Raw genomic sequence first — 26,012 nt, forward strand, 5'->3', positions numbered from 1 at the left:
TCTTTGTTGTTTATTTTACTCATGTTGATGTGTTTCTTTAACAGAATCGCCTGGTGTTTTTAAAACCATTTTTTTTAAATGCAGGGATTACGCATCTTTATCTCAGTTAAATAAAAACAACAAATGGATCAGAGTTCTTGTTGGCTCTTTTATAGCTTGAAGCTTTTTCTGCTTAATTATTGATAAACCTGTCCATGAAAAAAGAATTATAGAAGAAATATTTTTCTCTTAGCTGAGTAGTATCTCATATCGTATGTGGCCCTTGACCCTCACCCAGATACAAAAACGATCTGAGCAAGAATCCACTGACAGTGACATAGCAGTCCAATAAAAGAAGACCAAAGGGCTGCTGGGTAATAAACTAGCCCCTGGTAAATACTGTATAGGAATGTGTAATACCCTGAAACAGTCAAACTAAACCTACATGCTTTTCCGAATATATACATTCCTCATCATTTATTCAACAGCTTCCAAATGCATCGTGTTACATAATATTTCTAAACACAACCATTTCCGAAACATGCAAATAAAAATTACTAGTTATTTCTGTGACCTGAAAACCACCTTGGATGAATAAATGCTATAGTTATTGTGTTTTATTATTAGAGAGCTTTGTGATAAACCAGTGGAGCATCTGAATAAGCCTGCTTTTTATTTCTTCTGCTGCTCATTGAAAGGGAATGTTCAAAGCCTGTTCAAAGTGAATAGAATATAAACTTCCTAAAAAATAAACAAAATAAATCTTCTATCATCTGACAGAAAATCAGGTTCATTGCATATTAGAGTTTTACCAAAACAGTGCATGACACTGAAAAAGAACTTCAGTATGATGAGACCTTTTTCACATAATGCCTTCCAATTATAAAGCTTTACACAGGTGGTACATGAGGCTCAGCTATCGCTCCACTAGTCATTATAAAGAAATGATTGAAGGTTATGTGCATTCCTTTCTTTTTGAAGCTTTTAAAAATATTTTCTGGAGCATATGCTGTGCAAAAATCATACCAGCTTTTCTTCCTCTTTCTTTCTGTTCTCAGGCATGAAAGGTCAAACATTATATACTTGACATATCAGACTTTGTTTCTGTGATTGGCTCATGTTAAGTTTTGATGTGCTTCAGATCTAGTGCTCCATATAATAAAAAAGTATTCATTTTGGATCCATTGTTCAAGGGATGACAGCTCAAACTGCCAGGATTTTCAGTCCTCAGACCCAAACATCTGTCACCTGTCAAGTTTTATCCCACAATACATTTGAGCTTACAGCATGACATAGAAAAAGCCACTGAGCTACAGTAAAAACAAGACTCACAGCCTTGGAAATGTTTTTACTGCTAAATGGTATCAGAATAGCAAGAGGTCACTACATGCTCAGCTGTTTGCCCTCAGAATGGCTGGACAGTAGCTGTGAAGCACTGCTGAATTAAAGCATCTGCTAGTTGGTTTGGGAATTTGAAGCAAGGCTCTTCTGGTCATTTTACAACCTTTGTTGGAGGTGGATACATTTACTTATATTGACCCAAACTGATGCTGTGGTCTGCTTAACTTCTGCAGCAGAGAAAACATGCCCATGAGTTGTCCTTCAATGTTAAATGGCTGTCTGACAGCAATGTTACTGGATGAAAATAGGTAAAATATATATAAAGGTGGCTAAATAAGTTTTGTTAACCCCCCCTCGACATCAGTACAGTGGTTAGCTTCTGTGCGGGTACTCTTGTGTTCTTCTCCAAATTGGGGGTGTTTCAACCACCATCTATTGTAGGTAATACACTGACTTTAAGAAAGTATTTAATAAATCCCCACTTCAAAAAAATCGAAATAATCCCTTTAAAGTAAAGCGTTTTCTAAAATCAAAGTAAGCACTCTTTTGAAATACTTTGCCTTAATTCCTTGGCCAATGGTTACTCCCATCCCTTCTTTGTGAATATGTAAGAAGCTCTGACAAATGAGGACCTTGATGTGAGCTGCACCTTGTCTGGAGTTAGGACAAGTCGATTAATTAATGACTCCCTCTTCCTCAGTCCTACTGCCCACCCTCCTCCATAATGCACAAATTCCTCCTGCACTCATCATTTCTTCTTCCCTTATTGTTTTTCTCCACTTACATGCAGTCATATGAATTCACATTGCATTTTTATCGTGACGCCAATATTTGCAGTAAGACGGACTGAAAGTGGAGTGAAAGGAAAAAGCATTGAGTGGGAGACGCCTGGGGTAAGAAACAAATAGCGAGAAAAGAATCAGATGGGGGAAAGTAAATAGGAGAGCACAAGATATCCACTACCTTTAAGTCGAGCAGCCAATGCTGTGGTGTTTGCTGAGGGCAACGCTTCACTGCATATCTCCTCTAAGAGCATCTGACACTCTGCTGAAGACTTTTAATTGTAAATGAAATGCAGGTTATTGTTCAGTGCTTTCACAGGCTGCAGTCAGTGTGTATGTTTGTACATTTATATAGGAATGCGTGTGTCCTTATTTGCCGGTAAAATGGATGTGATTGATATTTTCCCCATGTCAATTTTGTATGTTTTAAAACCATACACAGTGATTAAGTGTTCCCTACTGTAGTTACTGTTTCACCTGTCAAGCCTTGAACTGTTGTTTACAAAGATAACTAGCTTATGTAGCGCGGACCATATTACAGTTTTTTACTATTTGTTTTTCTTTTTTCATTACAAGAGAATATGCATTAGTTATTATGAGCAGTAGACTAACTAATGCATTCGAGAAAATGTAATTTTTAAAAGAACAAAGTTGCTAACAATAGCCAAAGCTCTGATAGCATCCAGGGCTAGCTTCACACTGGGGAAATGCTACACAGCAAATGTGTTAATTGTAATGTGCTAATAAATTGTAACTTAACATGTAGTTTGTTAATTATGTCCTGCTTGGAATTTAAAGTATTGCAAGGCTTTTCTGTAGCGAATGATTTTACAGTTGACAATGTGCTCATAGTTCACCTGGGGTTTAAACAAGGTGCTGTGATTAAGAAGTGGAAATGTAGCTTTTAAGATGGCATTCTAATGAAGATGGACATCATGGTGAACATAGATTTGTTTGATCGATCATTTCCAACATTATGTCATGTAACAGGATATAGGATATTTAGAATACAAAAGACTCATGCTACCCATGCATGGGAGAGTTGTTACTGCAGTGAAACAGCATCTCCCTTTTAGACAAGCTTGCTGGGGGTTTGTCCAATCAGGTTGCGGCTCAGTTGTAAACAGCATATTAGAGACATCCGAGGACTTTGTTATTTCACCTACTGCAAGGTTGGGCCTTCATCAGTCAAGCATTTGGTGGGTCTATCAGAAAACCTTTTGAAGACAGAATTGATTGTTGTTATTGGGTGCAAAAAAAGTTTAAATCTTACTAAATTGTTTTTCAGTTGGTGGCATGTCTGCCCGAACTGTCTGTATTCTAATTATCCAGAGATTCTTATGAAGCATACAGTAGAGGTGGTCCATTCCATAGCTAAAATTAAAAACCTAACCCTTTAAAAGTCTTCAGTATTGCTCTAACTTTTGCCTCATGCAAAGCTCTTCAATATGGCGAAATCCTACGCCTGCTGTGCCTAGTCATTTTTGTTTCGCTTTGGTTGTACAGGAGCTGTTTCAGGAAGAGGTAGCTTTTTTGCGTCTTGAATTATAACAATTCTTGAATGCTAAAGTCTAGAAATACACATGTATTTGTGCATCTGTGTGTGCAAACCCAGCTGTGCTTGACATTATGTGATTGTGGTGGAGAAGAGAATGGAGTCACCATATGTTTTCCAGTCTGCTGAGACAGATGTAAAATCTGATGAACTTACATGTTTTGTTGTAGGTGTTGTTTTTGTCCTCTGCTGAGATTGTTTTTCCACTTACTACACCTGTGTATTTGCATCCAGCTTGAATCCCTTGTTTTTTGATCATTCCATTGCATTCCCTGGAAATAAACACATATATTGGGGCGTGTTGAACCCATAGAGTGTGACAGAACTTTGATATTTGGAGATGTTTTATAACGTTCTGCAAGAGCTAAAAAGTGTTAGAATTCAGAACAATTGTAAACATACTAAGAGTTGAGATGGCTCTATTATGTTTTTTGGGGGGTTCCCCTTTCCTTTAGAGTGTTTTATACGTTTTTGTGCATGCATATGGTCTGCAAAGGCTAAAATCCCAGTCACCTCCAGAGGGAGTTTCTCTCCCACACAGTCTGAAACGACTCCATTGTACTTTGTTTACCTCCGTAACATAGTGACATCAATACGAAAAACAACTAACGCTCCAACACATATACATTATAGGCTAAGGGGTGGGGCATCCAAAATACCTTTTTGAACATTAAAACATGTAAACACAGTAGAGGCACAAAATACAAATTCAGCCAATTACTTCCTTCTTTCTAGAAACGCCTGTTAAAATTACAAATGAGTTACAGTTTATGCAACATTCGTTGTTGAGGTGGGATGTACTGTTAACCCCAGTATCTGGTGTAAATGTCAGACTTATAACACATCAATACACAATCCTGACATCTGTCCACTTACTTTTAGACATGCAGTACACAGTTTACACCTTTGGTATCTTTGGTATGACTTCTACTAGGCTGTCTGTTCCGTCAGGTCCGAAATGTATCTAATAAGAAAACAGACCTGACGAAGACAGAACAAATAGCTGTGAACCTTCGAGTCACTTCAATTAAGAGAGACCTTTTTTGTCATGATTCATGTGAACACATTTAAATACTGGCTGACACAATATTGAAAGTTAAATGAGGAGAAGATGGAGTAACACAAATCAGGTGTAATTGAAGAGAAAGTCAATAGAGACCCCCCTCCCCTCACCATGCTGCTAAATTTAAAGGATGTAATTCCTCACACACTTCTATAATTAAGCGGGACACTTATTTTCTAAGTCCATTGAAATGACCACTGGGCATTATCTTCAAAAGTCTCCATGGTTACACACCATGCTTACGGTTGATGTGTGCCTGTGTGTGTGTGTGTGTGTGTGTGTGTGTGTGTGTGTGTGTGTGTGTGTGTGTGTGTGTGTGTGTGTGTGTGTGTGTGTGTGTGTGTGTGTGTGTGTGTGTGTGTGTGTGTGTGTGTGTGTGTGTGTGAGTTCCTAATTGACTGGTCATTAAAGCTTTTAATGAAGAGTGGGCTGCGGACTCTCCAATTAGCTGTGAGGGTGTGACAGGGTATAAATAGAGGACAGCAGATCAGGAGAGGGGGTAGGAAGTGGGGGCGCAGAGGGATGAGACAAGAAACGAACCAAGGGAAGAAAGAGGAACAGCATGTTTTTTCAAAGGTTTTCTGTCATATAGACAATAATAAGCAGGGTTGAAAGGGTTACTTTAAAAATCTATTCCATTACAATTACTAGTTACGTGCCGAAATATGTAATCAGTAACCTGTTTACTTTGTTCGCGATCGCCTCTCTAGCAACACCTAAAAATGTAATAACTGATTCTAAATATCTTCTGATTAAATATCTCTTGACACACATCCATGGTAAAGCAAGGTAATATTACTAGTTGACACTTTGTTTATAATGAATTATGAAAAAGCAATGACACAAGAGATAGACTGGCTCCTCTAAACCATTGTATTTCTTGCTACAGAAACAATTTCTATCAATGACAATATTGCTTTAAGACGTTGCGTATTACAAAGAGTCCAGTGTGTTGTCTAAAATGTGTGCTGGAAATAGAGCTAAACAAAGCACCTCACTTAAGCAGGGTCCCATCAATACCTTTTTCTGCTGTCTTTATACATGCTGAGTTCCTTCCGATAAACAGATATACTAGCCTATTTATCAGCCCCTTTGGAACTCCCACTTATATTCATGAAATATTCATGATGAAAGAATGGAAATGAACAGAGAGAGATGAGAAGGAAAGAGCAAAGAAAGTGTATCGTTATCTGGTATAGTTCCTCATGTATTGTGACCAGTAACTGCTCAGAGCAGCCATGTTTTACTGAACCTATAGAGTGACGCAGTAATGACATATTTTTAAAGCCGGCCCAGAAGTTACACTTCCTTATGGGTTTTGTTCAGCAGGATAATGTCCACATTTTGCCTATTGCACATTTTAACTGCACATATTTTCTTTATATTTATATCTACATTTCATCCATATTTCATGTAAATATTGCAATATTTTTGTGTTATTTTAGTTTTCTTAAAATATGTTTTTTATCCTTGTTTTATTTTATGGATGCACCTTCTAGCACCAAGGCAAAATCCTTGTATATGTTAACCTACTTAGTAGTAAACCTATTTGTGATTATGACATATTAACACCAATTTTATGATTTTTTAAAGCTTAGGTTTAGTAGTTAATAGTAGTTAGTTTTTAGGACTCTTCTTACACCTCATACACACCAAGATCTAGTCACAACCCATTAACTAGTGATGTTAATGTATGTGTATACGTTTTATTGCAGTGTATTTACACTGTATGTTTGTATGTTGCAGGTGCTGTAGAAGTGAGGAAAGAAGGTCTGGACTCTCAGATCAACCGCCTGGCTGAACTGATCGGACGTCTGGAGAATAAGGTAAAGAATACATGCACGCACTAAAGCTCGTTTTGGTTTAAGAAGAAATTGCATTGACTTGCGTTAGTTCCTTGAATACTAACTCAATTGCCCAATCCCAACCTCAATCAAAGCCTAAGTCTTAAATGATATGACCGACGGTGATTTGATCTTACTTATTTTCCTTGTAACCAAATCATTCTTTTCCATAGAGCTCCATTTTTCACAAACAACATTAAAAACACATCAATCCGGTTCACTGTTACACATGTTACTTCATTATACAATCAGTGATATTATTATGACTTGAATCTATAGTCATTGTCGTGTTGTCTTGCTAAAATCATTTTTCCTGCCTAGATAGTTTAATTTCAATCATTTTAAGAGAACCTGAAGAGGTAAATTAAGGTAATTTACATAAAAGGAGAAGAATTACCCCAAAATGATACGTATCATACCTTTGGAAGTTATTGAGCAACTGACTTAATACATTGTTGTGTCTTTTTATGGAATTAATTGACAATAAGAACAATACAGAACCAACAGTCATTTTGTTTAACCCTAATAATTGAATGCTTTGCTCTACTTGACTAACCCAGTTTACAATATATCCTTCATGGAAATTGCACATTGTTCTGTGTTTTATTTTGATTGAATCTATGCCTGCTACACGCAAATTCAAGAACACAGAGAACAAAGTTTAAAAAACTGCAAATGTGTAAAAACTTTTTACTGACATTGCAAAGAAATGTGTGTGAGAAAGTTGTCCTCCATAACTTTCAAATTAAAACTGAGTAGGATCTGTATGAGCCCTTGATCTAGTCCTCACACCAAAAAATGTTTAACAAGTTGTCAGCATGTTGAGATATTATATTGGCCAAATTGGGCATAGCTGTAGCAGCATAGTGAAGTTCAGGTCTTCAGAGGACAGGAGGAAGAATAAATGGAGTAGAAATAAGAAGCAGGGGCTTGGACAAGTAGTTAATTAACACCAAATGATGTGGAGGAAAAGGATGGTGGTAGGGAGATGATGAAGAAAGACAAATGGGAGGCAATAAAAGGCCTTGAGTCCAAGCTATTGCAATATTCCATGCTTCCTGCTCTGTTTATCAGAGCTCTATTCTCAGAACGCCTCTTCATCCTCGTCCCTGCCTTCGTCAATCTTTACATCATCACCCTCATCCTCCTGGTACTTCCTCCCGATACCCATCTCTTTACATTCCTCCTCATTGCCTGCCTACTGTCCAGTACTGAACAATTTAGCGCTAATGGAGCCCTAGTAGACTAAATTGTCTTGGAGCTAGTGGGCCACAACAGCACAAACAGGGCCTTTTTTCGAAGGTTTAGTGTTGTACTTTTATTGCCATACACAGTCATCCTTCCTCTATGGCTGTCAGATTGAGTGTAAAGCTCATCCTAACTAAGTGGTAGTAGAGCAAGCAGCGTCCTTGTGGTGTTCATGGTGAAAAACAATGTCAAAAAAATTATACTAACTCACAGAGATGATAAACTCCAAGAACACAACGTAAGTTTTCCATACAACAGCGGTGATATATTATTGAGATATCATTGTTAAAGAAATACGATAAAGAGGAAGGAGGAGGGGGGATGAAGCGCTCCTCAGCTCCCTACCAGTGCCTGACTGACAAAAGAAGGGCACATACCCATGAATCATACACGACTTTCACGCTGTGGACATGACCCCAGCGTAAAAGGGCCAATTTTGTTCCTACCACTTTGTTAAAGAAAAAAGTGTTCAGAAAGAAATGTAATGAAGAGCATTCAAGAACAGTTCATCCGTCTACACTTGGCAGGTGTATTTCTGGGTCCCCTAGAGGTGCAATGTAAAATACTTTGAACGGAAAAGAGAAAAGCAAAGCCAGTCTTTAGGTGTCTTAAGGTGTGGCTAACAATTAATAGGCCTACGTTACGTGTTTTTTTGTTTTTTATAACAGTGTCCACAATACTTTTCAAAACAGTGATGCACATGCTAGGCACAACTATTACGATATAATGATGGGGGCATAAATAATTTTAAAAATCTGAAGAAAAAAACATATATATAGAACAAATGTTTCATCAGGTATTATACTTATGTTATACTACATTAGCCCTCTATGTATCCTACTGTGAGGCCTGTTTAGAACCAACCTTTAGACCTTTGCCCCAGTTGCTAACTTAATAAACGTCTGACAAATTGTCCAGGTTTAGGTAATATTGTTCCATTAAGTCAACTGACCTTTACTGTAAAAGAAGTGATCGAATCGCCTTCCTCCGAAGAATAGTCCAATAATCACCTGTGACCCTGAAGGCCTCACGAGAGCCCATTACTCTCCTCAGAGGCAGCCCTGTTTGCAGTGAGTTTGGCACCAAGGCAATTATTTTCACGGATGACTGAACAGTCAGATTTGAAACTGTTTGGAAAGAAATGACAAAAAGGTTCTTCTTAGGAATTATTTATTTGTGTTTTATGCTAATAAATTAAGTTGTAATTACTTGAAAATGAGGAAAAGCAGAGATGACAATGACTCTGCTTTATTTCGCTAATTCTTCTTCCATCTCATTGAAAAGCCAAATCAAAATGGACCCAGCAGCTTAACCAGTAAACAAATGCAGGCCTGTATCAATGAATAACAATGAGTGAAAGTAATGACAAATAAAGGGAAAGGTTAAATACAACTTCAAACTACAGCCCACTCATTTCAGTGCAGTTATTAGGATACTGGGTTCCTTTATTAAGACATATATGCGAGTACAAGCTAAGAAAACAACAGAGACAAGAGTCTATGTGGGTAATTATAAAAAGGTCTTGAATACGTACACGTACTTTTTTTACATCAGGGGTTGATTACAAACCTCTGTTTTGGGGTAATAAGACAGAACAAAAGGCCAAAAACAGAGTGATACTAACAATAGTGCAATGAAATTACTCATTGCGTTATTTATATATATACGAGACTGCCATATATAGCTGTCTCGTATATATAAATAACGGAATTGCTCCAAAATGTTAATTGTTCTCTTTCGGATAATGCTATCCCATTTCACCAAGATTCATGAAATATGTGCCGGTATTCTTTTTTTTAATGCTGCTGGCGGACAAAGCCAAAATCATAACCTTCTTGGAGTCCTTTATTGTCTTGAATAAAATACAGATGTTTTGTTGTTGGGGTTATAAACCATTAGGCAATGGCCAAAGACAAGGGTTAAAGCTATTGCTATGAAAAAGCATATGTAACTGAAATTGTAGTGAAATGCTGGGGAACAGTGTTGTCATTTGGGGTCTAGAGAAAGGTACGTCTGAGAATCACAGCTGTCAGAGAAAAACGAGCTTTCTATCATTAGATATTATGAAGATCACTTGCCACACTGGGGATTTAAACTTGGAAAAAGATCAGATATTGGTGGTGAGCTACCAAAGCTAGAAGTATCTTCAATGTTCTAACATCAGATTGGAGTCCATCTTCTTATGTAACACTTGGCAAAAATGCAAATGATAGTATTTCCCTGATTATTCCTTTAATCAACTTCACTTTAGTACTGCATTTTCAAAAACTCAAGGGAGAATGGAATCAAGGATAACAACATTTTTAAAGTTTTAAAACAAGTATATTATACTGGTTTTATATATATTTAAACTGCAAGAAATACAAATCATGAACTTAAAGTGAAATCATTTTAAAGATAACTTTTCAGTAAAACCAAAACGTTTTTTCTCCGTTTCTTTTTCTTCAGGTCAGGCTCTATCTACCCTTATTATCTTGTGAAAATCCATCAAGACGAAGGATTTTGAGAATTACTTTGATGTGTGCTCTGGTCATATATGCATATTTCTTATCTTTGGAGACTTTTACTAAACTTGTCTCAACATGGCTTATGATAAAACATCATCCTTTCATGTCAAGGTCCTGCAAGGCGGCTGAAGATGTTCTACATTGGTTTTTCAGCACATAGAAACGAAAATAGGTCAGAAAACTTTTGAAGTTGGAAAATGTCTTTTCAGAATAACCATAACTGAAGAAAAGCAAGTGAATAGACGGTTTCTGCTGGATAACATTTTCAGAAGGCTAGATATACTGCAGTAATCATATCAAAGGAGAATATAGCTCTGAGGAGGCGTATTGACTGCGGCTGTGGCTGTTGCTCTGTTTGGCCTAGTATTACCTGAAAAGATCTGAGTGTTAAGACTGCGCAGGAGTATGGAAAAGGAAAGGATAATATCACACTGAGTGAATCATGAATTGTTTACTGAATGAATAATATGCCAGCTTCACACTGAGTGATGTGTTGCCTGGCGAGATGAAAATAGTGCCCTGCATTGGCACCACTGCTTTGTGATAACACACTGTAAATCCTGTTACCTGCGAATCATATTTAAAGTTGAAAAATTCACTGCTCGCTTCAGATTTTCTACACTCCACTGGGAGTTTGTTTGTTCTTTTGGTTACAACCTATCATTATTTCTTGCCCTCTGTGTGTCACAGACAGGATTTTTTTTCTCAGATAGCCTTTGATTGTAGCTGCACATCTGGTACAGGTGGTAGCTGAATACTGACAAGCACATGGATTTCTCTCCTTTCAGCCAAAGAATAAAGAGCACTATTTAATCACTCAATGATACTCAGTCAACTTGGTGATAGAATCCCTCAGCAGTCAAAAAAGGTTTATATAACTGTGTCTCACAGGCATTGAGAGAGGATAAACAAAAAGTCAAAGTCTCATCAATCTCACACAAAGAAACATAACCATACTGTACCATGAGCCCACCTGTCTTTCCCAAGGTTTTATCTTAAGAGGGTATTTGAACATAACAGTGTGCTCTTCACTCTAGTGCTGGATATGAATGATTGACTGCAAAACGAGAGAGAGAGAAAAACTCATTATCTCAGGAACTTTGAGGGTCAAAATACCAAAGCTAAAAGGGTTTATGGATTGCATAAGTAGTGTAGGGTGTGTTTGCTCCTACATAGATTGCGCATGTCTGGCTAACTAGCTTATTTCAATGTCTTCTACATGGACTTTCAACTTGTGGGGATATTTACTTTTTTATCTACACGCAGCATTTTACACCAACGTGTACCCTCTTCAGAACTGTTGACAGGGTTTTCTTTGTTTTGAAATACATTGGCTAAAATAAATAGAATAGAACAGTGTATTATGGCCACTGTAGTTTTAAAATTATGGAAATATCACCTTTTACCACAGGCTCAGAGATGTCGTTGTTTAACCTTCAATGGCCACGATACGCTGTCTAAAAAATAGTCAGGTAGAGAGTGAGCAGCTCCACAGAGTTTTAGCATTAACTGTAGCATAAGCTAGCTAACTCATTTTGATAATATCTGCTACAGCAGCAGACAAAGTCTAAAGGTACATCTGCCACTTTATCATTTAAAAGTCTTATTAAATGACAAAAGGGAGCTGTACTCTACATTATAATGTTCTGTTAGATGTGGGTATTCACTGTTCCATGTTTATATATTTTATGCTGATATAAATCATTCTTTTTCATTTTGGGCTTCTGTTTTTGGCATGCATCCGCATCCTGCCTGATCCACCTATGTAACTTTATTTTACTTTAAAATAAATCCTGTCCTGCGTAATACATGTCTGCATGCAGTGTGAGAACTGATACTTCTTGTGTGAATGTCTGCGTTAAGATGTGGCTTTAGTACTTGCTGTTGTTGGTCTTGTAGATTGACACGTTGCTGCTGTTGTTTGTTGTTATGATTCTCCTTGCAGACAGTCTGGTTTGATCTGCACCAGAGGCTAACAGACACAGATGGCACTACCAGCGCAGTAAGTAGACACTAAATGAATCACCATTGCACATTATTGCACTGCAACACACAGCCCCGGGTGCGGCATCACTTTCTGCTGCTTCACAAAGTATCACAGCAGCAGTACCTCAGGCAGAGTATTACAAGGCTTAGACATAATTAACATGGGACAGCACTTCTGCACGACCTGATCGGAACAAAAATAATCCCGATCTTAGTGCCCGTCCCATGGGCGGCGATCTTTTGTATTATTTCCCAGGAAAGCTGCTTGTTTTGTTTGGTTGTCTGGAGCTGAATAATTTATAGACACTGAGTATTCTCCAAAAGAATTAATAGAATCACACGCTATCTTACAATATCTAACACCCATAGGGAAAGTAACATTTCAGCTTTCCTAGAAACATACTGGATATTTAGGGGGTGTGATAGTCTCTGTGATACTGATCAAATGAGCACTGTGCTTTTTATTCTTCTTGGGCTATATTTGATCTAAATCATACAGTAAATCAGAAAGTGTTGACTTATAAAAGCTCAACAGTTTCATACCATTTTCTGATATACTTTCACCCAAGACTGCTACAGCACTTGTGTGCCTGCAGTAAGTAAAGATAAGTGTGAGTGCAATAAATAAGCCATTCATACAGGTCTGAATGCCTGCGAAAAGCCATAAGCAAACAATTATCTGGTTTATGTCACTGTTTTCAAAACTGATTTTGCTTAATTAAAATTAAAACAATTAATCAAAACTGTGAAAATGATGCCTCAATTATAAATAACAGAATACTTATACAAAAGTACCAAAAGTGATTAGTCTATAGCCATTTTCTGTGAAGCTGTATCACAGAGAGTTTTACGTGTTAGCATACTAACACTTGCTAAACCGAAGTACTAAAAAAAAGATTATTATTTTATATATAAGGTCATTGCATTTAATTTTGAGGGAAACTTACTTTATGTTTGTACCAAATGTCAGGGAAATCAATCAAAAAAGTTGTTGAGATATTCAACAAAAAACAAAAACATTACCATGATATACCTATGACCATTTTAGCAGACATCCTCTCCTACAAAGTGTCATGGAAATCCATCCAATTGGTTGAGATATGTTAGTGGGGACTAAAGAACTGCACAAAAAGACCAAAATTGCCCTCCCTACAGCCGTAGTGTGGCCCCAAGATCACTCCATCATAGGAATATACCTTGCCCATCTGTGCCACAAGGAGTGTTCTTCTTCTGCCTGCAGGAAACCAGTGCGATAATCACCTTTTGCACTTTTACCCACAGCAGTCGTTCCACTTATGGCTCTCCATTTGCTGTCGGCAAGCAGCGAGAGCACTGACAAAATTGTCGAGTTGTCATGGGCACAGACATAGAGAGGTTATTATAAGAGACTGCTCACATGCACTGAGACGGAGAAGTCTCAAGTTGTTGAATCTTTTTAAAATGCATGAAAAGGAACACTTCTGAAACACAAAACAAGTGGCACATTGAAAGGCAAGAAGATTAGGAACAGTCAAATGAAATAAACAGGTATATAAAGAGAAGGCTCAAGTAAAGAAGAACAAAATAATTTCTCTGGGCACAGAAACATACCCACCTAAAACACTTTTAGGGAGATTTAAGGAATAGCCCTTAGCTATTACCTAGCTTTCCAGGGTCCATTTGTTTGTCTGGTTGCCTGCCCAATGGGGAATTTTGCATTGGAGATAAACATATTTGTGTATTCACAGAGACTGGGAAAACACCCCGATTCAGTTCCCATGGTAATGTAGCAGGAGCTTCATCTCACTTCCCCAGAAGTCCATAGCTTATTGGGTGTACTAAACAGTCAGTGCTAGAACATGTTGTTAGATATGAAAACAATTGTAGTTTCCCACTCTGATGGGAAACTATCAAAATGCTTACATGTTTCATGTTAGCATTTGAAAACCTGCTTTTTGTTGTCCTAACACACATGCTTTGAACTCACAGCGATTATGGTCATCCTGAGCTTTACCTGCTGTTTGCTCTGCTCTAATAGCCAACATTGAAGATTTCCACTGTGTAGTGTAGCTGTCTCTTCTCTCTTTTAATGACTTTGATACACTTTTGAGGAAAAACAGTCTGATGTCAGGCTTGTAATGGGCAGAATTACAGTAAATACAGTGGCATGACGACATTGAAGGAGGTATACCAATTTGCTAATGGCAACTGCTGGTACTTATCATAAAACCGTCAAAACGTTTATGAATAAACAACCTACAACTTCCTCAAATGGCCTTTTGAGGCTTGCTTTAGAAGCTAGTCAATTCCTATAAACCCCCCATGTCAAAGTGCTTACTTGGGCCCCATCTAACGGCCCTAGCTGGAAACTGTCTGTTTGCCTCAGAACCACCAATACACCTCTTCCTCCATTATAGCACAAGGTAAGAGTTAGGCAGAGTCTGCACTGCACCGATGGTGCCAACTGGAGCCACACAGGTAGAGCTTTGGAGACAACTTCCATGTATTATGGGCTTTCTTCCACTCATTTCCTGTATGTGTCTACACTATGAACAAACCAATGAATAAATACAGGAAAAAAAAAACATGACCTTTTTTTAAATAGAAGGTTGCAGAAAGTAACATGAGTCTGAAATACACCACAATAAATCCACCATTTAACTCCACATAAGTACTGTTGTTCGTTATTCATGGTGAATACCAGTTTCAGGTTTAATAAGCACAAAGCCTCAGCTTTTCCTTCAGATCTTCTACCATCCACCTTTCACCTTTTGTCCTTGTCCCTTCATCTCAGCCTCTTATCATCATCAGCATCATCACCCCTGAAGCTTTCTGTTCCTTGAAACCCTTTTCTGCTTCTAGACACAGATTACTCTTAACAAGGTCATGCTCCTCTTCACCTTAACATAATTTCACCATCCCTCTGAAGGCTCAATCTCCCCCATACCTTTATTCTCTACCAGAGGAAAGATCCAAACGTGATTACTGCCATCTCCTCTCCATTTCAGTCCTCTGTCAAAGCAATCATCCCTGCTCGTTGCACAAAGACACCTCTGTGAGTTATATAACCACACAGGGGACCATAAGAACATCATATACTGTATTAGAGACACAGAGATACTTTGAAACTGCAGTTGTGAAGCTGGATTAGCATGAAGTGGACGTACGTGAGCAGTAAGCGGCTGGCTTACAGTGAATTGTGTCATGAGAAGAAGGTGAATCCATCACATATACGTGTATATTGTCAGTCGTTTGATCCTCTGGGGGCACATCACCAAAGGAGAGTGAAGCAATAACGGAAGCTGACGTTGATGGAATACAAAATTGAAGTTAATGTAAAGGCGTGATTGTGATGAAAGGGCAAATAAAAGAGTGATGAGATATAATGAAATAAGGAAAGGGAATGAGAAAAAGGAAATGCTTCTGTTTTTTAAGAAAGGATTGTTTTGATGAGCCTGAAGTGTTTTTTTGTATCTCAACAGCACAAATGTGTCATTTTCCCTCCTCTGATTTTAATCATTAAATCCAAAATCTTGGCACAGCTCTGATTTTATAAATAAAACACATAATTACCTAGAAGGCACTGGGCATGAAGCACAAACCTACGCCAACATTCAGCTATTTTCCTTCTCGCAAAGTTGCAACGTCCAAATTAACATTTGACTCCTGGGATTGATCTTTCAAAGAAAAATAAATCATAGTTGTCTAGTGCTGTACAGAATATATAATCAGGACTAAAGTGCCACAGCCTCTGTAACATTGGTAGAGCGGTGGTAGAGTCTAAAACCCAGAAATTAGTGAACATTTTAGCTCTTCCGGTTCCTTTGTCACAAAGTCATTTGTTTTTATGGGTTTTCGGTTAGATGCTTGAAATAGGGTCTGTGGTTAACACAAGCCTAAAAGATTATCACTTTTTGTTCAATGACATTAAACTTGTCTCAATCGCATCAAGACGCAAAACAAGTCTGCTTCAAGTTTATCATGTCATTCATCCAGCAAACAATATTCTCTCACTACTCATTGGCAGAGTATAACTACTAATGATTATTGAAAGGTCTGTGTGGGAAACAGGACGACAAATAAGCACCTAAAATCATAAATCAGCTGAGATAGTAAAAAAGAGATGAGGAGGGGGATACTACAAAAATGGGATCAGGAAAGATGTCAGCTGAGAAGTTTTAAATTCATACTGTGTGATGAATGAGTAAGACCTTCTGCATAGGGCTTAAATATGTAATGTATGCTCTGATAGGTTGTAGGTAAATGGAACAGACAGTCGGGAGGTGAGAGGAGAAAGTGGGGTTCACAGAGGGACATTCAGAAGGCTTTGGAGACCCTTATGAAAAATAAATCAAAAGGTTATAAATATGTATATTACCGCATGAGCATGCACTGTACAGCAGCTCTGGCTCAGATGGTACCTGCTCTTTGAATTATCCATAATTCTCAGTGTGCTGACTCAGACGAGATGGAGAGTGTGAAATATGTCCCACCTTTGAGCAGATAGAATTGCACATAATGGTACGTTGTTGTTCAGACGGTACGATTCATTCAGTGGAGGGGTCAATTAGTAAAATAAAATTATAATAGGCCTTTAAAATGATGATTTATAGGTTATTTTGGTCTGTATTTTCATTGAATAAAGAAGAAAAATGCCAATCAATAGTGTTATTTTCCAAAACATTTGACAGTATTAAATGAACTCACTTTTAAAATAAGAATGAAATTCATCAATATCTAATGATGTAATTAAAAGTATAGCATTTTTTTCACCTCCTTGCCATCAGTAAGCTGAGACATACAGTAGGTACCAAAAAGCAGATAATTATGTTTCCTAAAATCACTATTTATTCTTGAATTGTTATTTTTATCCTAGCATATTTACTGTGTAGGCCTGCACAAATAGCTTGGCTTTCCAAACATGACAACATGCACCTCCAAAGTTGTTGTATCCCCCAGTAACTAAACAAAGAAAGAAAGGAAAGGTCCACCTGCTTCCCATATTAATGGGAATTTGTGCTGCTTTTAAAGCTTTATTTTTAGTACACTACTTCATTAAGGCAGGGCCATGTCACTGAAATATATTTTAGTCCTGTATTTCACAGTTCATTTTGGGACATAACTTTTTATCAGAGACAGTCCTATTTAACATTTTAATTGTTTCTATTTAGGGTTTACACTAATCTTAATTTGAAGTTCTATGTAGCATTGAAAGGTCTTAAAAGTCTTACATGAAGACTTTCTGAAGCCTGCAGATGCACTTCACTGGAGCAGTTGATTTAAGCTGCTTTGCACAAGAACACATCAGTGGTAAAGATGTTTGTGTGAAGGTGGCTCCACTCATTTCTTCTCTGCTTCTGTAGACGTCAAGCAGGCACAACGCTCCTTCCTTTAAGCAGAGTATGGTTCATTAGGATTTAGATGATAAATTCAGCTGCAAACAAGCTTCTTTTCCTCCAAATCTTATCGAAATAATCCAAGTCGTTCTCATGAAGGCATTTTTATTAATGTGAGGTATTTTATGAGGAAGTAATTCAGAAGAGAACCTACCAGGGCAAGCGTATAAGACGTACCGCAGTCCAGTAGTTTTATTGTGGCTAAGCGTTACTTTTAATATCTGAAAGTCTTTTCAAAGTGTAGAAAGAAGAACGAATGAAAACATTTGTTCTTATTGAAGACAGGTTGATGTTTCAATGTCAAAGGTACACAGTGAAAAGTGCAAAGGGCTAGGTTTGAAAGCATTTATGAAGCAGTAAGTGAATTATTGAGAGAGTTATATGTCCAAGAGACAGGTCAGCACTAAAAGAGAAGTCCTTGAAATATCGAAGAGAACAGTAAATGGTCAAATTCTCAACAGAATGTGAATACAGTACCGAGCCCTGCAGATAAAACCTCTTTAAAAGTTAAAGAAGGGCAGCAGGGTGTAGAACTTCACCCAAACAAGGAGTCTTCCTCCCTCAGTAACAAATGATATCAGTTGTATTTATAAAGGAAGTGCTAAGTTGCTGAAGGATTCCTAATAATAAAGTATAAATATAAAATGAGCCTCAGTTAAAGGTGCTATGTACAACCATTTCAATATCACTGTCTGTGAAACTAAAAGTGATATCTGTAGAAACTGTAGCCCTAATTTCACACTTTGTAAGTACAGTAACACAGTAACATGTTTTGTTTTTTTCAGTAACATTCCATTAAATTGATTGTGTACCATTAAAAAAAAGATTAGAACACCATCTGCGTGATTTTTTAAATCATGTTGGCCATGAGCTACATGTGACTGGCAATATTTTATATTTTCATTCTTTATAACACAGCAAATCCAAAAATGGATGCATCCAGCAAGTATCCTCTTTGTATCCAAAGCCTTATATAATTTATTCCTCTGTGCCATAGAGCTCCATGGTTGTCCAAAAACTATTAAAAACACATCAGCGAGCCACACAGCTGCACAGGGGACATTTATTATTTACAATGAACATGATTACCAGAGTTTATTTTGAATCAATCGAACAAACACTGTCCTGCCTAAAATACTCACTAAAACATCAAATTGAATTATTAATCGGAAGCTGAAAATAGACCCGAAAGAAAAAACGTATTTCATCCTGTTTGACTAAGATTGCTTAAGTTGACAAGAGGAAAAATATAGAAAGCACAATAGATAAGCTAGAAGCCTTAAAGAATATAACACTGTCAGGAGCGCACTCTGGTACAAACTGGACCGTTTGAACGCTGTAAGAACGTGCCTTTCCGATATTAAGAGCTAATCAAGCTGCATGAAATGAAATGCTATTTGCTCTTTGCGCGCTGGAAAGTTGGACGCAGTGAAAAAGTGTATTGTATAAGACGGCAAATTCAGTTTTATTTCAATGGTTACGTCCCTTGTTGGCTAGCGGTACTACATACTGATGTCATCTTATTGGTTGCGCTTTAAAGGTCAGTGGCAAGCAAACTCAAACACGAAATAACTAGAACTTTGAGCGCAGCGCTCCGCGACAATTCCAAGCGCTGTGCAACGCCCAGGGTAGCCCCTCCACCTAGTCTCAGAGCCTTTTTACCGCTGGTCATGTGAAGGCAGCTTGACTCTCAGAACGTACTCTGGCAACTGTGTCTGAGAAGACAGTGCACTAAATGATTCAATAAGCTAACGATTTCTTAGATTGCTAACATTTTCTGTAACTCCCATCATTAGCTTTAACCTACACTACACTTTAGGCATACTTCCAACCCTAACCCAAACTAATCAGCCAGTTAATCTATGTGTGGATAAAACGTATTTTAATGTGAAGAATCACTTCCTTTTCTCAGCAGTTGTTTGTTTACAGTGAGAAAATCATGCCTTCAAATGATTTGCCAATGGTATACTGATGTTAAATACAACACATCTGGGGGAAGATATGGTGAGAGTTACTACATGGATTATTTGTCAATGGTCCATTCAGTACTTATCTCACTGCATCAATAGCCTATATACTATTAAGAACCCTAAAACACGTGACTGGGTCATAAAAGCCTTATCAAAATCAGTCATGTCTGACAGGTCTGTTGGTTAGGAGAGTCTTATGAGATCTGGATCTTTTCACTGTCCTCTTCTCTTGATGTATAAATGGTAGCACTTGTTCCCTGAATCGCCAAAATCCCCGGGTGGCTGTTTGTGTTCTTGGCAGTGGAGATCTTCTTGCTAAATTCAATAACCTCTCCTACGCACATTAATCAACCACAACCCTATCTCTCTTTCTTTTTCTCTTTTCTCCTTCTCCTTCTTTCCTCCCTCTGACACTGCTGCAACACAATTTAGTCCACTTAAGCTTCAAAACTGGCATCCCGCTCACTGTATCTGTGTGTGTGTATATGTGTGTATTCTAACTTAGAGTTTATTGCTTTCTTTCTCTCTTTAATTGATTGCATTGACTGTTTGGTTGCAGACCTGTATCCAACTGACTACCTACCTAACTGTACCGAGAAGTCCAATTAATTTATTTTTATTTTTTCCAATAGAAGCCGTACCTTGTTTGTTTTTGTTGTTGTTGTTGTCTCTGCAATAATAACACATTTTATGATTCATATTGGAATAATAAAGCAAAGCAATAGGCTCCCTTTTGCACAACTAACAAATATGAATTTGAACGATATTGGTAAATGCAACAGAAAGTCAGTGGGAATAAAAGTATGAAGCAAAACAAGAGAATTACCCATAAGAGGAACGAAAACACACACACACACACACACACACACACACACACACATACACACACACACACACACACACACACACACACACACACACACAATACAATGTCAGCTTTTTTTTTATTGCCATCAGTCCTAGTGCCTTTAATCGTCTCTTTGAGTCAGCGTGGCGATATTTCACTCACATGTATAGGGCTCAATGAATGGGAATCAATGTCGATATATAACTTAGGTACTTTGGACAAAAGAGACGGGCGAGAAAGGGAGCCAGGTATTTAGTGCAGGGAGACAGATTTATAGTTCCAGAGAGACAGAAAGTAAATGGAAATGAGAGACGGGAGCATTCTGGTGTTTTTCTGTTCTGCATGGAGAGCAGATAAGATTTAAGATATATTGAGTACTACATCTTTTTTAGTTATAGCGAGCAGCACAAGCTTTCCCAACGGTATGATAGTTTGTTTCAATAGCCTCTTGAACATTGAACATTAAGTCTCCTAAAAAATGAAGTACCCATAAAAGAAATTGCAATAAAGTCACATTTTCTCCACTACGTTTGTTTTTAACGTAGTACAAATATGTTACTAATAATATTCTACGAACACTGTGATTATGTCTAACAAACACAGGACGTTCAGCAAGTAGGCCGCTGTTTTTGTTCCACTTGAATCACAAAGTCAACATTCACTTGTTAACATAACTTAACATACTTACTTTCAACCATACCATAATATCTGTTTCTTAGCCTAACCATGTAGTTTTTAACCATTTAGGTTTGTACCAATCAACAACGAGCAAGTTTAAAATTTAAACGATCCAAGGTAAAGCATGTTCCCTTGAAACGTAAATGAAAATAGTTTAAGTTGTATGGGAACATTATTAAGTAGGAGACAGGGTTGCATTAGTTTTCATCATGATTCATGAAGTACATTTCTTAGCTGTGCTGTCACGTTGTTGAACGGTGTTAAGGTGAGATTTGAGAGAATTACACCCCTCCACTTGCTTCTGGAAACATACAGTAGTGCATAGCATATGTTTAGCAAAGTTTTAAAAAATGTAGCTAACAAAATGATGTCAGTTTCACAGCAACATCTCTCTAAAGTTCGCCATTTAAATTCAGTACAAACTAAAGCTGTAGCAGTAACTTCTGAGCGCATGAAATTGACCAGCTATCATCTGTCCCTGCGAGGCGGCACGGTTGTCTTTCAATCGGAAGGTTTGGGGTTCGGTCCGTAACGCAAGATACTTAACTCCAACTTGCTCCCGATGGTATAGCCAACTATGTACGAATGTGAATGTTAGCTTACTTGAGCAAACGCCACATTACTCTATAAGGATGGAGTGTGAGTGGGTGCATGATGACTCGTAGAATGTAAGGCGCTGTAAGGGGTCGGAAAACTGGATAAAGCGTTGTATAAATACAGTCCATTTACCGCTTATGAATCCAAATGTTCATTTGTAAGTGAAGGAAAGTGTTGATATATTTGTGTAAATATGCTCACAATAAATGCATAGCTGGGTTTGCAGGTTCCCATCCCCCCCCCCCCCCCCACCCATCCTGCAACAACAATACAGAAAAAGAGGTAAAAAATAATGAACAGTGGAAGACAGTGATAATACAAACAAAAGGATGGCCATGAAAAAGAAAGATAAAGGATACACATAATTAAAATAAAATAGATTAAAGTAAAATAAAAATAGAAGAAACCTCAGCTTCAAATCTTTGATATTTTTGGGTTACGTAGTCTTTTCATAAGTGGCTTGCTGCCGATGATTAGTGTGGAAACATAGGCAATTAGTCAGGAGAACAAACCCATAAGCCAAAAGGAGAGATAGTGTTATTTATTGATTTCAAAAATGACCACAAGGAGAGGTCTGTCAGAACCATGTTTTATTCTCATGTTCTTTAGCCTAAAACTTCATGGGTTTTCGTCAATTTAAGTTTTCCTGACTTTTTCATTCCAGCAAACTGCACCACAGCTCTCCTGGATGAGAAACAACACCAAGCCCCTTTATTGAAATTCAAATCACCTTCCTACACAAACTTGATCTGAAGGAATAAACTGTTCCGAGCTCAAATATATTTCTGTAAACATGCTTATTGTTAGAAACTCCAGACCTAAAAAAAATGCCTTAATAAGAGATGTCAACATTTATCAAATGAATCTTTTGGAAGACAGATGGGAAAGCAAAGAGGAAAATGAATGTATTGATGTTGGGAAGAGTTCATAATCAAAGGACATCATCTGTGGGACATTAAAAAGAACATTGTGAGATATGAAATATGTGAAGTATTTACAAAATATACTTAATTGTACTGTGCTTGGTGGCCATAATTGAGTGGAAAATATCTCATTGTCTTTTAACAAACAAACAAAGACAAAAGAGAGGGCATTGCAGGTCACTGACACCTCTACTGAAGAGTTATACTGTATGGCAGGTTGCATCAGTAAAGCTCACAGGGATTGTGTATAGTAATGTGTGTGTGCATGAAAGAGAGAATCATAGGGATAATAAGAGACGTGCAGCATTAGAAAGGATATGTAAGTCAAGCAGAGACGGATAAAAGGGTTGAGTGAAGGTAGCAGCAGTTAAAAAGAATTTGTCCTTGGAAATATTGAGCTACAATTGCATTATCAGTGGCGGTTGCTATTTCAATTTTGTCTTTTTTATGAGGTTTGCAACTTCCTGTCCCCTCAAGGCCTCACTTAAAACGCTAATATTCTGTTATGCATCATCAAATACAAATTAATTTGAAATAATAAACACGTCAACATTGCAGGGTACAAGTTGGGTGAAGGAGGTTTGAGGGGAGTATTTCCAATTTTCCAGAAGCTTCTTTTGTATGCGCCATGAGTGTGCAGGTAACAAACTCATCTCTGTAATTGCCCTATAAATAGCAGTGTGTCTAAAGAGATTTGTTACTGTTGTATTAGACAAAATATGAATGAGCGAACCCGCAGTCCCGCAGTGCATTAATACATTATGAAACCTCCGAGTGTTCAGTGCTGCCAGTCAGCCTAATTTCAGCACGCACGTTGGCCCATTTATGATTGCAGCAATAGTCTCAGAGATGGCTTTTAATACACATGATAACGTTGGGGAGCTGCGCGCTACAACCACAGTCTGGTTCCATTAGCTGAGGCTGTAATTGGAGATTAAACTTACACTTAACACGTTTTTTTTGTTGCTTGTGTTTGTAGATGCTTAGTTCCTAGATATCACTTGTGAGTTATATGGTGTTGTTGTTACCTTAACAACTGGGAGAAACACTGAAATGGAAACCTAACATAGACATTATGGTAGCTATCACACTTCAAGTTAAAACTGCATTAATAAACTTTTCTTCAGGGCTCCATTGTAACCATTTTCACTGGTGCTATCCATCTTCTTTAGTTGTACCTGCACCTAATTTGGTCTAACCCACTTTTGGTTCAGCACAGTATGAATAATGACACTGGGCAGTCTCCCCCTACCTTCACTTCAATCAATAATCACATTTAAAAATCAGCTACTGACAGCTTCAATTTTGGAAATGGATTGTTTCATAAAGTTCTATACCAAATATACAAATGCATCACAGGCTGTGCATCACTTCAAACACATAGTAGTTCTAACAATGAAAAAATGTGCAAGAAGAAAGAGAAATACATCTATAATAGTGCAAGAGAAGTGACCAAGCGACAACTGCTCAACACCATGGTTGTGTATAGCTAAACACTCACTTTTAAGAAGCGGGATAGAAAAGACAGTGGCTGATCTTTCCACTCCAGCAGGGACACTAATGCTAATGATCACCATGCACCCACAGAGAATTATCCCCCAACATGCTTTCATCTTTTAGCTAATTGGTTGGTTTTACAACAAGCAACTTCATGGTTTTGATCCATCACACCGTTCTCATCAACATGATTCCCAACCACAGCTAGTAGCAGTCTAAATATAATATCATGAATGTGTTCTGTGTTTGGGACTGGTGGGGTTGGGGGTGCGGGGGGGAAGCATAAAACAAAAAGGGGTACATATTGTTGTCATGCTCCTTTTTGATTGTGCAACCCTGTTCAATAAATATATTTGAAAATATATGTATGTATATAATATCATAAACCCACTGTGCACACAGCAGCAGGGACTTTAGCAACATTAGAGATTTGGCAGGTGAACACAATGGGAGTATTTAGCAACTAAAGCCACATTTTTGTTATAAGGTTGGAGGAGACCAAACCAGAGCTAAAACAAGGAGGTGTATTTGACTTAGATGTATGAGGTTCCCAGAAACCTAACTAAACAAATCATGTTGTTACTGCATGTCTGCTTAATGTGTAGAGCCAATGGTTAGCTACCATGTCAGGCAAAAACATTTTTACAAGCTCACAATAGAATGGTTCAGTGATGACATACTTTTTTAAGGCCAACCCGGAAGCGAGCGGCTTCTTTGGCTTTCTTTCCTCTTCCCCCACTGAAGCAGGTCTGGCACTGTAAACCATACTGTAGTCATCCATCTATTAATGCAGCATATAAGGAGAAAAATGCAAATTCTCCTTGAATTAATGAAGGGGTTTGTTCTTTTCTCTTTTTCATAAATAAGGGATTCATTGAGCACAGAAAAATAAGGAGGAGGAGCTGGGGAGAGAAAAAGAGGGAGGAGGGGTGAAGATAAAGAAGGGAAAGCAAATGGTGAAGGAGGAGAGAGTGAGTAGGAGGGAAGAGTATGGGGAGGAAACAAGAGAGGGAAATATAAGGACAGGGAGATTGTAGGAGAAAAATAATAAGTGAGAGAGAAGCAGATAGCTGCAGAGCTTTAAGATGTTAAAGAACTGGGGCAATGAAGAAGTGTATGAGGAAGGCCTTAGGAAAGACAGAATGAGAACTGTAAGGGATGAGGGGTCGAGAATGAGAAGGTGTGAGAGGAAGACCTTAATGTGGTATTTCCCAGTTCCCATGGTAACACTTGACTAATCCACGCCCCCCCCCCCCCCTTTTCGCTGCAACATACACTCACACATCTTTCTGCTACTCCCATTTTCATACCCAGTGGGATAACATACCATACTGCAGCATTCTAAACACACACGCATGTTTTACATATATAGTACAGTATGTGTCCTTGATAGATGCCGATGAGCTCTGCATATTTTATACAGTTGTCAGTGCAGAGCATCACTCCGGGGTTTCCAAATGTGATGGGAGGGAAAGAGAGAGTGAGAGAGAAGATGACACAAGTTTATTTAATGATTTACATTTGACATACTTTCACCTCCCTTACAATTGCCAGAGAATTTGTGACTATGGCACCCTTAGACATTCTATTCAAAATATACTTTTCTGATAGACATATATAGTGCACCGATTTTTCACTGGCATTGAAGCTATCACTTTTATTTTTGAAGGATTCTAAAAACACACTGAAATAATTTACTCATGGTGTATCTTGCAAATAAGCAAAATGCTAAATGTGTCTCTGGCAGATCGTAGCCTGCGGTTCTCAGAGACTTGAGCAAACAACACCCAATTGTATTGTTAGTTCATCAAAAAAAGACA

General features: G+C 37.9%; 1 protein-coding gene across 1 annotated transcript in view; it reads left to right on the plus strand.

The window, feature by feature from the left end:
- Positions 1 to 26,012, plus strand: part of necab2 (N-terminal EF-hand calcium binding protein 2) — a 124,495-nt gene that overhangs the window by 71,414 nt on the left and 27,069 nt on the right. The window contains exons 8-9 of the mRNA XM_063898679.1: positions 6,467 to 6,546; positions 12,265 to 12,321. Coding sequence (XP_063754749.1) covers positions 6,467 to 6,546; positions 12,265 to 12,321 — 137 coding nt within the window. The remainder of the gene's footprint in view (positions 1 to 6,466; positions 6,547 to 12,264; positions 12,322 to 26,012) is intronic.

Source organism: Eleginops maclovinus, chromosome 2 (assembly GCF_036324505.1).
Source record: "Eleginops maclovinus isolate JMC-PN-2008 ecotype Puerto Natales chromosome 2, JC_Emac_rtc_rv5, whole genome shotgun sequence".
Taxonomy (NCBI): domain Eukaryota; kingdom Metazoa; phylum Chordata; class Actinopteri; order Perciformes; family Eleginopidae; genus Eleginops; species Eleginops maclovinus.